The sequence below is a fragment of the Pundamilia nyererei genome, unplaced genomic scaffold (assembly GCF_000239375.1).
Source record: "Pundamilia nyererei isolate P.nyererei 1_Seehausen unplaced genomic scaffold, PunNye1.0 scaffold00026, whole genome shotgun sequence".
Classification (NCBI taxonomy): domain Eukaryota; kingdom Metazoa; phylum Chordata; class Actinopteri; order Cichliformes; family Cichlidae; genus Pundamilia; species Pundamilia nyererei.
In genome coordinates, this window is record NW_005187427.1 from 4,971,083 (window position 1) to 4,987,533 (window position 16,451).

Sequence of the window (16,451 nt, forward strand, 5' to 3'; positions counted from 1 at the left end):
CACACACACACACACACACACACACACACACACACACACACACACACACACACATGAACTGCACAAACCAACCAAGCAAATACACAAAGAAAACCAACCAGTATCTGTGAAATACAAACACATATGTACTTTGCGAACTGCTGTGGTGTTACAAACATAAATATACTAAGAGGTTCTTGGTTACATACTTTTTAAAAGGGTCTAGACATGGGATCCTTGGAGCATCACGCACACCTAAATATACACTAAAGAGGTCCTTGGTTATATGCTTAACAAAATGGACCAAACATGGGTTATAATCTATTCAAAAACTTTAAAAAATCATTGAGAAAAAATTGTGACTAACCCTCATTGTCAACTTCCAGAAAATAAAAAAATAAAAGAAAGGAGCATAGTGTAGAACATATTTGAATATTTGAACATTTTGAAATAAATTTTAAACACATGAATATACAGACATTTGAAATAAAGTTATCCTTACATGAAAAACTATTTTCTATTTGCACACACAGTGAAACTGTGAAAAGGAAGACAAAGTTTCACCTGGGGCAGTATTGGATCTATCTGTAGTTTCAGTCTCAGCAGAAACTCTCTTAAGCAAATATTACAGGTCATGCAAAACACACGCACACACGAACACACTGAACAATCACACCAACCAAATGCATGTAAAATGAGAGCTGACTCTTCCTGGTCATTGTCAGTGAAATGACAGATCACATTTTAACAGCAGGTTTCAGTGAAACACAACACCACGCAACCAGCCAAGAGCTAATAAGAGGACGACACACAGGTGTTTTCAAATTCACATAATGCCAAGAATTTAGTAGAAATATTTTCCCAGTTAAAAATCTTAAAAGAATAAAGTTATTTGTTTAAGCTCCCATGTTCAAGCACTGAAAAATCTAAGTCTTTTTTTTAAGCAAAACAAAAGGATGTGAATAAACATATCAGCTAAAAGCAAAGCAGAAGATTAATATTTCTACAGCATCTTCATCTCGGAGTCTTTCAGTCGGATTCACGCTGTGGTTTCCGGTAAAAAAAAGTAACATGCATACAGACAAAAACTCACACACAAAAATAATTTTCCTTTCATCCTTCAGCATTAATTCAGACGTAGTCTTTCTTGTCATATCCTCCACCTGCACTAATGCTGCGTGGGGCCGAGTACCCCATCCTGGGTGGCAGATATTTCTTTTCTTTTGGTGGGCAGCTAGTGCACAACATTGCCCCTCCGATTAGAAACAGTCCGGCTGCAGCCCAGCCTATGTAGAGTGACGCCCCTAGCTCCATCTTCTGAGACGTGAGCAGAATAGGGTTGTAGAAATTCATGATGATAACATTGGCAGTCCAAGAAACAGGGATGAGAACCAAGAGGCCACTGAGGATGAAGAAGACACCAGCGATGATCATCACTTTGGCTTTGCTTCCTTCCTCTTCAATGCAGTTGGTGCACTTGGCGCCGACTATGGAGATCATGACGCCCAGCACTCCGAGTATAATGGCAACAACCATCATTGCTCTGGATGCCTGCAGTTCCTGAGACAAGGCCAGCAGCGAGTCGTAGACCTTGCACTGCATCTGACCTGTGCTCTGGACAACACAGCTCATCCACAAACCCTCCTGGATGATCTGAGCAGTGACGATGTTAGCACCGATGAAGGCAGTCACCCTCCACATTGGTAGGGCACATGATAATATGGCTATAAGAAAACCAATGACTCCAAAGGCAATGCCCACGATCTCCAAACCCATCGACATGTTCGCTCTCGTGTGTGGTGACAGAACAAAATCCAAAAAGCGAGTCCACAGTGTCCAACAAACTGAGTCCCTCAGGTGAGTCTTTGGTGAAAAGGATTCTGCTTTACTGTCAGGTGCTTGTTGAAGTGTGAGCAGCTGTACGAGGGTGTGGTGTAGCTTTAGGATGCTGCTACAGAAACAAGATATCTTTATACCTCGAGAGAACAAGGAGGAGTCCTCTGGTGTTGATGTCAGCGAGAGGCTGTCTTCACATACACACAGAACAAATACACACATGTGAACATACAGTGGAGGAGGGGAGCTTGAGGCAGAGCAAGAGAGCAGTGATGTGATGGAGGCAAGGTGTGGCTGTGGTTTGTGGGGGATGGGCAAAGGTAGTTCTCTCTTAAATTCCAAGAACTATGTAAAACATGTCACCTGTTTTCTCCCAGGAACCGATTTCACCATCACGTGGGTGGACTCACACATCCCTTCATACACGTCCCTACCAAGCACTTATCTGCAAAATCTTATCCACAAACACATCGCACTTCATACATCAAGTTACTGTTGCAAAATGCTCAGTCTTTTGTACAAACCACTGTCATTGTTGCACATTTCTATAGCACTATCTTGTGTCTGCATCGTTCTGTTCTGTCTGATGTCACACTGCCTTTGTTTTCTTTTTTTTTGTTTTGTTGCAATTTTGGCACACTTGCACTTAATCTACTCCTGTGTTGATTGTCTTTTATATGTTATATGTAGCACCATGGTCGTGTAGGAACGTTGTCTCGTTTCACTGTGTATTGTACGGCTGCACATGGTTGGAATGACAATAAAGCCTCTTGACTTGACTTGATGTGTGTGATTAAACTGTGACTGTACAAAGTAATAATGAAGAAGACACCAAAACGAGGCACTTGACCTTCTAATTCACTGCATATGAATGAATGAAAAAAAAAAGAGCATAAAAAAGTTACTGGCTAACTGTAAATGCTACTTTGCATTAAGTGATTAACATTACGGGGCAAAAAAAAAATCCTTTGACCTCAGGCTACTTCAAAAGCTTTGTTGTGAATCAGAAACTTAACCATGGTGAAAAATAACCCTCAGGTAATTATTTTGTTACTCCCTGGTTTCATTCATTCAGACTTTTAACGACAGTCAGGATTTAGTGTCTGGAAAACAATCCCAGAGCTCTTCTGAGAACCGGAATAACTGCATCAAGAACAAATATGAAGAGAGAGAAAACATAACAGTGCTGTTGTCTGACACCCTAAGCATACAGAGAGAGCGTGACCTTCTCAGTATCGGTTAGACTCTGACCAATCATTTTCCTGAAACACACACATGTCCACTCAAGAAAAAGCGAGCTACAAAAGCTTCCTATCACTTTGTAATTCAGCAAACAATTTATAGAATGAGTTCTGAAAAAGTATTATTTAAAAACAAAAAACGATAATGAAATGAACCCCCCTATGATTGAACTTTTAGCTGACCCCAAACTTTTGAGTGGAACTATGTGCTGTAATGTGATCTATATGGGTTTTAATGCATGTTAGGAAAGTAGACTCATTATATATTTTTGAAGAATTTTAAAATTTTTGGTAATGATTTTCTAATAACCTGTAAAAAGAGAGATTTTATTACATATGTAAAACACAGTTCACATAATAATTTCTGCTGGTTATGGAAACTAAAACTTTTCTTTCAAATGCACAGCTCACGATAACAAGCTTAGTGACTTTAACGTTTCTTCTGTACACACAACTGCATGTCAACATTAAGCTGTCATAAACCAAAATAGGGCTCAAACATATAAAAACAAGACTGGAAAAAATAAGGGAGCCTGTTTGCAGTTTCATCATGAACATCGGGATCAGATGTTTATGTATTACATCATCTTTTCATCAGTGACAACTGCTGTTATAACAGCTAACACCTGTGTTACCAAAAACAAACGCATCAGCATAAGCAGCAGCTGTTTCCCCCCCAGTAATTTAAGATAAAGATCTCCACCAAACAAATAGGAGAATACATGCTGATGGTGTTTCTATTACTGCATTACACCTTAGATGAACCACATTTACTCTCCTCACAAGTTTGCAGATTCAGATTAACGTCTGTATTTTCTTTAATACTTATTAATGGGAATAGATTTCTTCATCTATGGCCTTTATGTCTCATTACCAAGGAGTTTCAGTAGTTCCAATAAAAGCCTTTCCTGGTTGTTGAAAGTTTACTCAGTGTACTGATGAGCGGAGTCAGTCATGTGCTGTAATGGCGCAGCACAGGGTGGCTGCTCACATGCTAAAGGTCAGGATAATTTGACTATTCAAACCAGGAAAAAGTTGGTATCTGTGAAGGCACTGAATCAGACAATAAAGAGAAGGGACTTTTTCCCAAATGACATCAGATTTCATGCGTGAGTTTCAGAAGAGACTCTGATGAATGTGTAATGAACTTGGTACATTTATTTATGTGACCTGTTGTGCTTTACTTAAAAAAATGTTGTTAAAATGTTGTCCAGTGGATTGCGTATTACTCTTAGTTTCTTCGTCTTTCTACAGAATTTAGAAACCTGTTTACATGCACTCTTGTAGAACATTAAACAGTCAATCAATGTTAAACCAGTAGTTACTTGTAATTACTTTATTAACCTAAAGTATTTTAATCAAGTCAGATTCCAAAATAAAATATTTGTATTTATGCAGTCAAATGCATTATAAAAGTTGTATCAAAAATCAGATAATATTAAGATTTTTTTGTCAAACACACAAAGGTGAATACATAGAAATGAAGGACATTAAGTAAAGTACAATACATGAAAGTTTGTCAGATTTAAAAACGGTAGGAATACAGAAATATCAAATGATAGAATACGGAAGAATGAACAAATAAAATTACTTACGTGTCATTCTAATAAATCATACATTTGCCACCCTTTTGACCTTCGTTTGAAGCCGAGGGTGAGCTCCACTTTGCTCAGCTGCATGCTGTTTCACATCTATAATTTGAATCTATGATAGTTTGTATATACAAAGTCATCAGTACATTGCTCATTAGAATAACGACCGTCCACAACAGACACTAATGCTATGAATGTTATATTATGAATAAATATATATAATATTTTTTTCTCTGCAAATGTTTCTTCACTGTGCTGTGACAAAGAATCACATCGTTTGCCATAACTGATCATGATCACAATTTCAATCTGCTCAGTTAGACTAAATATAGAGAATATGTAAACATTGTCCTAAAGAAACTGCAAATTCAGTGTCAAGACTATATAGACATTCTTGTCATCCTAAATATTGATAGAATTCCGTACACCATAACATTTGTATCTGTTTAACTACATTTTTATAAAAATAGCATGCAATCCCCTCCAATCCTCTTTAGTTTTTGTCCTTTTCCACTCACACATAGTCCTTTCTAGTATAGGAGCTTTGAGCTGCCGACATCGGAGCGGCTGAGTATGCTGCACGACTCTGGGGCTGTATGTTATACTTCAGTGGTTTGTCTTCCTTTGGAGGGCAACTGCAGCAGAGGATAGCTCCCCCAGTCACCAGCAGGGCTGAGGCAGCCCATCCTACATACAGTGATGCCCCGATCTCCATCTTCTGCCCAGCAGGGATGATTGGACTGTAGAACTCGACAACAATGGTGTTTGCTGACCAGGAAACAGGCACTAGTTGAGCCAGACCTGCTATGATGAACGCCACTCCAGAAGAGATCATCACCTTGGCTTTAACCCCATCCTCCTCGATGCAGTTGGTGCACTTGGCTCCCACCATGGCAATGAGGAGAGCAATCAACCCCACTAGGATGGCAACAACTGTGAGTGCCCTGGCAGCCTGGAGGTCCTGAGGTAAAGCCAGCATCGAGTCGTAGATTTTACATTGCATCTGGCCCGTGCTCTGGAAGACACAACTCATCCACAGACCCTCCCAGTACACCTGAGCAGTGACGATGTTGGCGCCAATAAAGGCCGAGACCCTCCACATTGGAAGGGCACAGCTGGTCACAGTGAGAGCCCACCCCAACACTGCCAGGGTGATGCCGGCCAGCTCAAGTCCAAAAGATGCCATGGTGCAACCACGCAGTCCTTTTTTATATTTTCTCTCCCTGTGTTTCAAGACAAGATAAAGTTTTTTCTCCCTTCTTATTTTCTCAAGTTCCTTTTCCTTGTGTTTGCTTCAGTGACTATCTCAAGCCTTTGTTATCTGGTCCTTTAATTTCCTCTTTTCTGCACCTCTCTCCAAAAGGTACGCCCTTTTCTGAAGCTGTAGCCACTGTAGTTCCTGCTGAATCCACTCAGTGTACTTCCTCCAGGGACTTTCTGCACCATGTATTTGTCCGTTCTTGAGCAGCCGTTGACCCTTATCTGTGTACCTTTTTATTATAAACTGGTGTGACCCACCTAGGGGATGACATCACTCGCCAAACTAAGCCAATCAGGTGAGTCCTGTGCATCGGCCTCATTTATCGCCTGGGTGTGTTGGCACTCATTTGTGTGCTTTTTCAAATGAACAGTGTTTTCATGGTTTAACCTTTTGCCCCTGGTAGCTCTAGGTGTGCCTGTTTTATTGCTGTTAATAGATAATGAGTGGCCAGGACAGACCTTGTTATGCAGTTGATAAGTGACCGCACAGGACCGCATGCTTCCTAAAAGATTTGTATGTAAGCGTTAGCATACATAAAGCGTGTGTGTACACAGAGTGGGAGAGACAGAGGAATAAAAAGAATCTGCACAGATTATTATATTTGACTTGATGTTTTTTTTTTCCATTTCCAGTTTTCTGTGTCACATTTTTATAGCCGCAGCTGACACACATTATTACAGTTTTAACACCAGTGACGCGTACCACAGTAGTTCCCGCAGGGTTAGAAATTCATAACTAGTTTCGCAGTAAAACTGAGTTAATGTTAAACTAGAAGCAGAAAGAATGCACTATATAGCTGTGTTACTATGCCTTGTGTGAACCTAATAGGTTGCTGTAAATTCTACTACTGAATGCTAGTCAGTTTCTACCAACAAGTTAATACTAGTACTATACATAGAAAAAAATTGTCCGGCTGTAATTACATTCACAGTAATTAAGTTACAGAAACATTTTTTTAAAGGACACGATTTATACAGTGCCAAATCACAACAGTTGTCTCAAGGCACTTTATTGTGTATGGGAGCCAATGAAGGGAAGCCAATATAGGAGAAATATGCTCTCTCTTCTAGTCCCTGTCAGTACTCTTGCTGCAGCATTTTGGATTAACTGAAGGCTTACAGTAGTTATTGTAAATTTAATTAATGGTTATTTACTGTAATCTAATTTGCAGTAATTTTTTTTACTGCATTTGTATGTACAGTATTTGCAGCATGTATTCATTTATAGTATTTTATTTTTCCATTTTATTTTACTGTATTTTAAATTATTGCACTGTTAATGTGGTTATTTTGTAATGTTGCAGGATTAACATAGTTAATCAGAAAATTAGTCGTGAATGCCTAAAATGAATTTTAATTGTTGAAAGCACAAATTACAAGTGCGTATATGCTTTAACCATTATGGTTAAAATTAAAAGGCAACAAAAATGCCAAACCAGAAGCAGCAAAAACGCAAAGTGTTAAATTCATGAGGTGAACTTGAATTGATGTTGTATTTGAAGAGAGGAAAAAAGCAGTGGTACAAAATAAGCTAAAAATCCACCTGGCCCATCTGACATGCAACTGGTATGTTTGATGCTGCAGTGTTTGGTCTGATTTTAATCGGGTGGTTGCTAGATAACATGACGTGTAATCCAAGTTTTGTGGCTATAGGTTTGAATATTGTGCGTAAGGTGTGGTTGGGGCTGGAGATATATCTGTGTGCCAGCTTTGCTTGCTGACCTGATTTTGTAAAAAGAGGTCATGAGCAAACATAGGCTTATATCTATAGCTTATCTATCTACAGCTATCTCATCATTAACTAAGCTAAAGTGAAAAATTGATGATGTATAAAAAAAGTTTGCTGTAGTTTTACAAATCATTCTGAGGGGAACATGAGTATCTGGACCACATTCATCATAATCCATCCAATAACTAGCAAATCAAAGTCACCATACAGCAGATAAAGTTCTAACATAAACCGTCTTTACTGTATTTCAGGTAGAGTTAATTTACTGAGTCCTAAGTAAACTCGTTATTCACTGGGCTTGGACACACAAGTCATCTTCAGATAGAAGTGATTTGTTAAAGCAGATAGACACTGCAGCACAGAAAAATCTTTAACTTACATCAGCTCTGATCAGCGAGCTAATAATTAGCAGAATTATGAGAAACTCTTTTTCTTAATGTGTTACCTTCAACAAGTTTTTCTCAGTAACATCACACGTAACACAAGTAACAGTGGCTTGATGCAGAAAAATAATTTCAGTTATACAGTTCACATGTAAGCACAGTGTCTCTCTTTTTATTCGGGTTAGCATACTACACTGTGCTGTGCTTTTAAGCGGACTGAGGCAGACAGACTGAGGTAAATTACTTCTGAGTCGTGCTTAACGTGAAATAAGGATTTCTCTAATCTTTGATGACCCAGAAAAACTACATAATGAGGAAGAAGACTTCTTTACAACAAGACCTAATGGACTCTTAATAAAAGTCACTGACCCGTGTCTCGATACCTTTGTCAAACTCATTGCTGATATCCCCATTGCAACTATAATAATCTGCGGCGGAGTGGCACAATCAAAGTCCGGGCTTAAATCAGATTGAGATGCTTTGACATGACCTTTAACGCCATTCATGCTTGAAAACCCTTCACTGCGGCTAAATTAAAACAATTACGCACAGAAGAGTGAGAAAAAATTCCTGCATGGCGATGCAAAAAATTCCCTTTCAGTCAGCACAGATGCTCAATTGTAGTTCTTACTCCCAAGGGTGGCACAACTAATTATTTATTTTAGAAGGAAAATTCTGTTTTCACACAGGGCAAGGAAGGTTTAGCTAGCTTTCACCCCTTAATAAATGACATCACCATTTAAAAACTGTATTTTGTATGTACACAGGCTATCTTTGCCTAACATTAAACTGTGTTTGACGATTCGAAACATTTAAGTGTGACAAAAATGTACTTGTTTCAAAACATGAAAATAAGGACTTATACAAAAGTACAGAGCAGTAAAGTATTGTGAAGAGACCTACTGTGTTCTTAGTATCAGTCACTGAGTCTGTATTTCCATGAAAGTGTCTCAATACTTTTGTCTACCTGATCACACTTTGTCTTGCATACGTGTACACTTTATCAAACTGTAATATTTGTCAAACACTCCCGGTCAAAAAAAAGGTGACCCAGAAACCACGATAAGATAAAGCCTAATAAAAGACAATTATTAAGATAATGTTGTATTTGGGAAGGAAACAATACAGTGAACCAACAACTCAAATCTGATTGTCAATTGTATGTCTTTATTTGCGTGTTTAAACAAGAAATATATGATAGTGCAGTAATTATTCTTGCTTCCTTCCTTTCTTTGCTTTTGCTCCAAATCTATCCTTTGTGTACACAAGCCACTAGGCAAATTTTTGGCATCACTGTAGCTGCTAATAATGCACGATAGTAGTCGGACCTGACATTAAGCAAACTTGCCTGAACAATCCACCAAACTAGAGACCATCTGCAGCTTCTGGAGCATCAGCTGGCTTTAAAATTAATTTGTGCAAGTTAATGAATGCATCTTACTCACTCTTGCTGCTTTCTCACTGATACCATTATAATCAATATACTCAAACATTTGTGGTGGCTACTGCTATAGTCTCTACAACTTGCACTTGCCGTGGCAATTTTGGACAGATCCCAGCTGAAGGATAAAAGAGAAATTGATATATTTCAATAATATATTTCATGTTATCATTTTTATACTTAGCTTCATTATCTGGTAATGTTTTAGCATTAGCTAAAATACACAACCATCAACAGTGAAGAGCCAAAAGAAGCAAATGATTAGGAACACTTGACAATGATTGCTGGCATTAGATAAAGGAAGGAGTGAAAAAAAAGGTTCATTATTGATCATAGGACCAGTATCTCATTTGCTTTATGGTGAGACCTTGTTTTATTTTGAGTATCATATCTGACCTTGAACTGTAAGATAATATCAGCTTTATTATTAGTACGATATTATTAGTAACTTGCAAGAAACTGAGTAAAACACTCAGTTGTCAAGAAACTTAAAGAATTCCAGGCGCTTTTCTTTCCAAGTTTCTTAGACAGCACTGTAAGCAAATTCATCCAAGATTTTGGGGTGATCTGGTGACTTTGCCATAATTATGTTGTTTCATCAGTCAGTGAAAATGCTAGCTCAGTAAACCTTGATTGATCACTAGAGATGTGTTAGTTGGAAAGATACAAAATTTCTACCCCACTAAATGTGATCCATGATAGTCACTTAAGTGATAAGTCAGGTGGTATTGATTTCAGGCAACAGTAATGCAATGGTATAAAGCAAAACTGTGTAAGTAGGAATGTTCTTCCTCAGGGGTGGTTAGCCATTTAGGTATAAGCAGCTTATGTCATGGTCCTGCAGCCCTGGGCAGTATGTGACTTACTCTGAATATTCTTGCATCACAAGTTTTCTTTGGGTTTGGCAGACACAAAGTAAGTTGCATAAAAGGAGAGTTGATGTTGTCATGGTCCTGGGTCGGTGATCCAATGTTTTGTGTTTTATTAATTAATGCTTTCATTATTATTTATAATTTCTAGTCTCTTGGTTTCTGTGCATTCCCTGTGGTTCCACGTTTAGTTACTCTTGTCTCCATGTCTCAGAGTCTAGTCTCGTCTCTCTTTTCATGCCCCCAGTCTCGGTGTAATGTCTGCCTCGACAGACATTACGGCATACTTCTAATTTAATCACACATTCAAACCATTTGGTGAATAATGATCAGTCAGTGACCATCTGGTAACCCCTTGTGGCTACTAAAATAATAATAATAATACTAGTAAAGTATATATTTTTTGGTGTAGAAGGAGGGGTACATACATTTTTTCTTTGACATTTAGCTTCATTTACTCTAATTCATTGAGAACTATCTTGCGAGTGCACTAAGCAGTATCGCTAAAGCTGGTTACTGCACTTTAGAATTAGTTATAAAAATGAATTTGTTTTTTGAACATAGAAGCATCTAAATGTCTTCCTGGAGGTTGGTAAAGATATTAGTTAATATATGAAGCTTTAAATACACAAGGAGTAGTTTTAGATAATAAATCCATGGTTCTGCCTTACGAAGGATTACACGACCTATCGAGGCCTCAAATACCTTGTTCCTAGTAAGTAAAAAAAATGAAACATCCACAGCCAGAGGCAGCTGTAACTCAGATACAAGGATGACCATGGCCTTAAAAAAAAAAAAAAAAAAAAAAAAAAAACACATATAAAACCAAACAGCAGATTTATCACCTTAAAATTATAAATCTAATTTTGGTGTGACAGTAATGTTTTTACATCCTTCTCTGCTAACTTGTTTCTGTTGAATGAATTGTAAATACTAGTAATACCCCAGCTTGTGCCTTTGTGGGAAATAGAACGATCGTATCAATACTGTACTTGCGTTGTGTTACTAATTAAACTCAGTACACTACAACTTCAAGTGCTATGTACTCAACAGGATAAGAGATGCAAAACAGAAACTAGAAGCATGAATGCTGACTCAAGTGTTTTGATCGGCCAGTTATGCAACCAAGTTCCTGGAACTGCCTGTTGAGAATTATTCACCAAGAAGCAACAGGAAGACTATGTCTACTGGAAAGTTTAGATATTATTTTGCCATAAAATGGTCTCAGAGAGCTGGATCTCAATTGATAATAATTTGAATATGTTATTGAGAATGGTCTATGATTATCAATAGTGATATTTTTTTTAATATCATTTTCACTGAAGCAGATTTACATTGTGTGGATAATTTCAATGGATTGTTTTGTCAGTTGATGAATTAGTTTCAGTTTACAGAGGGATTACCCATTTTGTGTTTTCCACCTCTGTGTGTGTGTTTGAGATCCTTCATCATATCTAAAGGGGGTGTAAACAGGGATTTCAAGCGTAAACAGCAACCGTATCATTTGGTTAACTACCAGAGGAAATCCAGATAGTATATCTGTATGAGTATCAACCCACTGCCAACACAAGGAGCATAGTAACCCGAATACAGAAAACATGAGAGGCACTTTTTCCTCTTTCACCTACAGTAACACTTAAACTGTTAGTCAGTTTTCAAATAATAGATGAAAACTTTATATTTAACATATTTAACTGAGTATTTATCTCTTTCCAGATTACAGATTGAACTGTCTGCAGCGCTACTTCATATAAAACATTAAAAAGCTTTTTTCATATTAAGATATTCATCACAAGCTCTCACTGAGATACAGTACTCTGCAAAAGTCTAATGCCATTTCTTCATCCACTCTTTTTGCTTCCAGATTTCTTTGAATGCTTTAAAATGGTTTTGATCAAAAGTTCTCTGGACTTTCCCGAGGTCTTTCTCAAGTTTTTCTTTGGACAGTGTTTGTTTTTTCACTCATTTTCAACGACAAAAACATTTCAGTAATGTTCTTTTGTTTTTTTTTTGTAAAGCCACTTTATATCTACAAAGGAATCATTCAAGGATAAAAACAGACCCCTAATAAGAACCAAATTTACATCTAAAAGGTTGACATCCCCAAAGACCTATTAACTGGAAATTTGGCTTATGTTAGCATGAGGAAATGAGAAAATTGGACAAGTGGTTAACAAAAAAAAGAAGTTACAGTATGTGAAAGTCATTTCTTCAATCATGAAAGCAGAAAAATGTCAGATTGTGATCCATCACGCAGTACTACTTGGAAAGCGTCTGATTGATAGCAGCTTCATTTTTAAGCACAACAGCGATTCCAAACACACTATTAGCCATTTTGGCCTCTCCAGAGCTTGAATGGGAAGAAAAGTTTGCCAACATTGAGAGCTTTGAATGTCCTTCATGAAACCTGGGAAATTATTCTTGAAGACTAAAGAAATTAAAAGGAACTTTTCCCAAGAGAGTTCAGGCTGTGCTGAAGAATGAAGGTGGACATACTAAATATTGACTTTTAAGCTAGTTAGAACTGTACAAACACGGTTTTTGTTTCATTTACTTTATTTTTCCTGTTTGTATGTTTAGGCGATTTAAAAAAAAATCTTTTTTCAAATATACTGATTTTTCAAGTTTCCAGCAAACTGCCAATCTTATTTCATTTCAAGCAGTTCAGTGCACAGAGAGATGGTGATTTCCACAGGCAGCCTTTGTTGTCTGTTCTTCTGTTCTAGAAGCAGAACGTTGGCTACAAAGCCATAAATGCTTTAAAGGAGGGTGGAGCCTTGCATTTAATGGGTGCTTAGAGAGTTATGGTCACATAAGAAATGGAAATAAAGGATGTTTGAGCACAGGTGATAGCACACTTTCACAATCTTCCAGACATATATCTCTTAGTACATGTACTGCATCGCAAAAAAGGTTAAAGTTGATATTATTTTCTGTAAATGCAAAGATTAAAATTAATAGGCTGCTTCTACTAACCGCAACCTCAGATTCTGGTTACGCAGGAAAAGAGTTTACATCACCAACTGCATACATGCGTGTGCACATGCCATACATGCACAAGCACAAAAATAGACACTGCTGTCACCTATTGGGCACAACGAGGAATAACAGATAAAAGGGGAAACATAGCAGACAAAACAGAGTTTATCATTCTCCTTTGATTTCAATGCTTTGATTTGCTGCAATAGCTGCAAAATCCAGACATGCCAAATATGTTGTACATCACCTCACTGACTACTCTTTGATGCCTTCATCCACTCACCCTAAATGAGCTTCATACACAACAAAAGCTCTTTTCTTGTAACCTTCAGCAAACAAAAAGCTCTTGTATGTTCACATTTACAATTGGCCTTCAGTCTGAGCTTCAGAACACTCACAGAGCTTCTCTCACCTCCAACCTCAGCCTGCAGTTTATACGCCTTCTTAATATTTTTCCCACTTCATAAATCACATATTTATTTGAAAAATAAAGTTTGGACACTGTGTAAAATGTAAATAACAACAGACTGAAATGATTTGTAAATCTCATAAACCCCCAATAGAACATAAAAAACATATCAGTTGTTTAAGGAAATGCAATATTTTAGGAAATATATTTGCTGATTTTGAAGCAACATATCTCAGTTTGTAGCATTGCCTCTTCTTTTAACAGCAGTGTGTAAACATCTGGAAATAAGGTAAGCACCTGCTGAACTTTTTGGGAGAGCACAGTGTTCCCATCTCTGTCTGATGTAGGACTAACAGTTCATTCATTCTGGGTCTTCTTTTCATTTCGTAATGCTCCACATATTTTTAACTGGTAAAAAGTCTGGACTGCAGGCAGGTCAGTTCAAAACTCTTCTACTATGAAGCCATTTTGCTGTAATAGATGCAATATGTGTTTTAGAATTGTCTTTGTTAAATATGCAAGGCCTTTTCTGAAAAAGATGCCACCTGAAAGCTACTATATCCAAAGGCACTGCCATACCTTCAGAGATGCTGGCTTTTACACTGAGAGCTGTTGACAAGCTGGATGACCCTCTTTTCCTTTTGACATGTTCCCCATGTTCTATAGAGAATAAAACAGGAGTTTGGGAGATTTGCAAATCACATTATCTGTTTTATTGACATTTTAGACAGTGTCCAAACATGTTCAGAAATAAGATTGTATATTATTTTTTCTTTCTCCAGGAACAGTTTGAGAAAACAGAAGTGACAGGACAACAGGTGTGTCTTGTGAAGTGTTTATGGAAGCATAGGTTGATTAGATATCACACATCACACACAAGAATGTTATAGGATAATATGAGTTCGTCAGTATTGAGCTACTGGGAGAGGCAACAATCTCACAATCTGTAAAGCAAACAGAGTGGAAGAGTGACACCCGGAGCTGGTTCATCTCCTGTTTTCCTTCATGCTGACTGTAAGTGACACCCTACACTACGTGAACTTCTTTGAAAAAACCCCACACACCAGTAATTCATGAATTTGGTGAAGAGTAAGTGCTTGAAAGATTTACACTACTACGCTTACATGTTATTTCTGCTAATTTTTCATTCGAGGTCAAACACAAATGTAGAGCAAACAGTTAGGTGTACTTTGTTCCTTTCATTTCAATTTATGATTTAATTATTTTACTGTTCTTAATTTACTTAAATCTGAACCTTTGTATTTTACACTGGATGCAGTTATCTAATAAAATAGGTCAGGGATTCCCGAAGCGTGGGCTAGGGCCCCCTGGTGGGCTGCGAAGGTACTGCAGGTGGGCCATAGTAGTAAGAGAAATTCTGTTTAAATTTACTCTCAAGTATGTACAAGTAGATATTTATATAAATATATTATTTTATATAAAAAGCAAATTAAAACTGGTAATAGGAGGTGGGCAGTTTGTGATATTACTTGTTACTCCGACTTGCATATGACTGGATAGTATTTTATAAAAAACTGTTTGTGTTATTTATGATTTCTTAAAAAACTAATTATAAGGAAATATATCACTCTCTCGTTGGGACTTTGGGAAAAGCAGATGAAGATAATTTCCTGTCAAAGATTATTAATACTCATATCAGATTAAAACTGATCATTATTGTTTTTAGGGACATAGTCAAAGCCTAATCAAGCACATGATTGTACTCTTAACTTCACTTTTAATATTAAAATCAATTAAAGTATTCGAATTAACTTTAAGTGAAAGAATAATATTCCCCTCAGTCCTGAGCTGTGTCCATCCCCCTCAACCTCTTGACATGCTGTAAAGTGAAAGATACAGTTCTTCCAGAGAGTCTTTTGCAAGGCCATTTATGTGCATTTACTTGAGAGAGAACTCCAGCGGGATGCCATCCATTATCAGCGCAGGTGTAACACAACAAAAACACTGAGCACATGACCATTTTTGGTTAGTCGGATGTTTTGGTCAGAGGTGTTGTCATTTAGGACTGACTGAGTCACCAGACATTCAGGACATCACTCCACCCACCTGCTCACCGGCTCACCTGTTCAGGTGAAACTTTATATTTAGGGAGTGGACCTGAAGAGCAGGTGCTGATGACGGTTCGCTGTTTCTCCATTGCCCCTCCTCCATCAGGCATTTGTACCTGCTCCACTCCTCACCCATTCAGCAGACTTGTCTGACCGGCAGAAAACTCGACTTCATCGCAAGGAAGAAACAAATATTCAACAGCCTGTATCACTCCACAGTGAGAACGTCGATACGCACTCAGAGCTTTATCAGCAACCTCTGAAAAGAGAAAGGACTTTAATTTGAAGCAGCTTGAAGAACAAATCTGACCAAAATGGTGTCTGCTGGCTTCCAAATGCTGGGTGCAGCCTTGGGGATCATTGGCTGGATTGGAGTCATCGTTGTGTGCGCTGTTCCCATGTGGAGGGTCACTGCTTTTATTGGCAGCAACATTGTCACCTCACAGGTCATCTGGGAAGGTATCTGGATGAGCTGTGTGGTCCAGAGCACAGGCCAGATGCAATGCAAGGTCTACGACTCCATGCTCGCCCTCACCGGAGACCTCCAGGGTGCTCGGGCCCTGACTATCATTTCCATTGTGGTAGGCGTCATGGCTATTCTGCTTGCTGTAGCTGGAGGAAGATGCACCAACTGTGTGGAGGATCAACAGCAAAAAGATAAAGT

At 38.0% G+C, this 16,451-nt stretch overlaps 3 protein-coding genes across 3 annotated transcripts in view; 1 reads left to right on the top strand and 2 right to left on the bottom strand.

Annotated features, from left to right (window-relative positions):
* Positions 1-480: 480 nt before the first annotated feature.
* On the bottom strand, positions 481-1,907 carry cldn3c (claudin 3c). The gene has a single exon (XM_005727919.1). The coding sequence runs from the start codon at positions 1,759-1,761 to the stop codon at positions 1,111-1,113; it is 651 nt and encodes a 216-aa protein (XP_005727976.1). The 5' UTR covers positions 1,762-1,907; the 3' UTR covers positions 481-1,110.
* Positions 1,908-5,162: 3,255 nt separating this feature from the next.
* LOC102206653 (claudin-4-like) lies at positions 5,163-5,834 on the bottom strand. Its single transcript, XM_005727920.1, has one exon. It carries the CDS (start codon positions 5,832-5,834, stop codon positions 5,163-5,165), a length of 672 nt encoding a protein of 223 aa, XP_005727977.1.
* A 9,985-nt stretch (positions 5,835-15,819) lies between these two features.
* Positions 15,820-16,451, top strand: part of LOC102213630 (claudin-4-like) — a 1,554-nt gene continuing 922 nt past the window's right edge. The window contains exon 1 of the mRNA XM_005727945.1: positions 15,820-16,449. Within this exon, the coding sequence (XP_005728002.1) occupies positions 16,102-16,449 (348 nt within the window). The 5' untranslated portion in view covers positions 15,820-16,101. The remainder of the gene's footprint in view (positions 16,450-16,451) is intronic.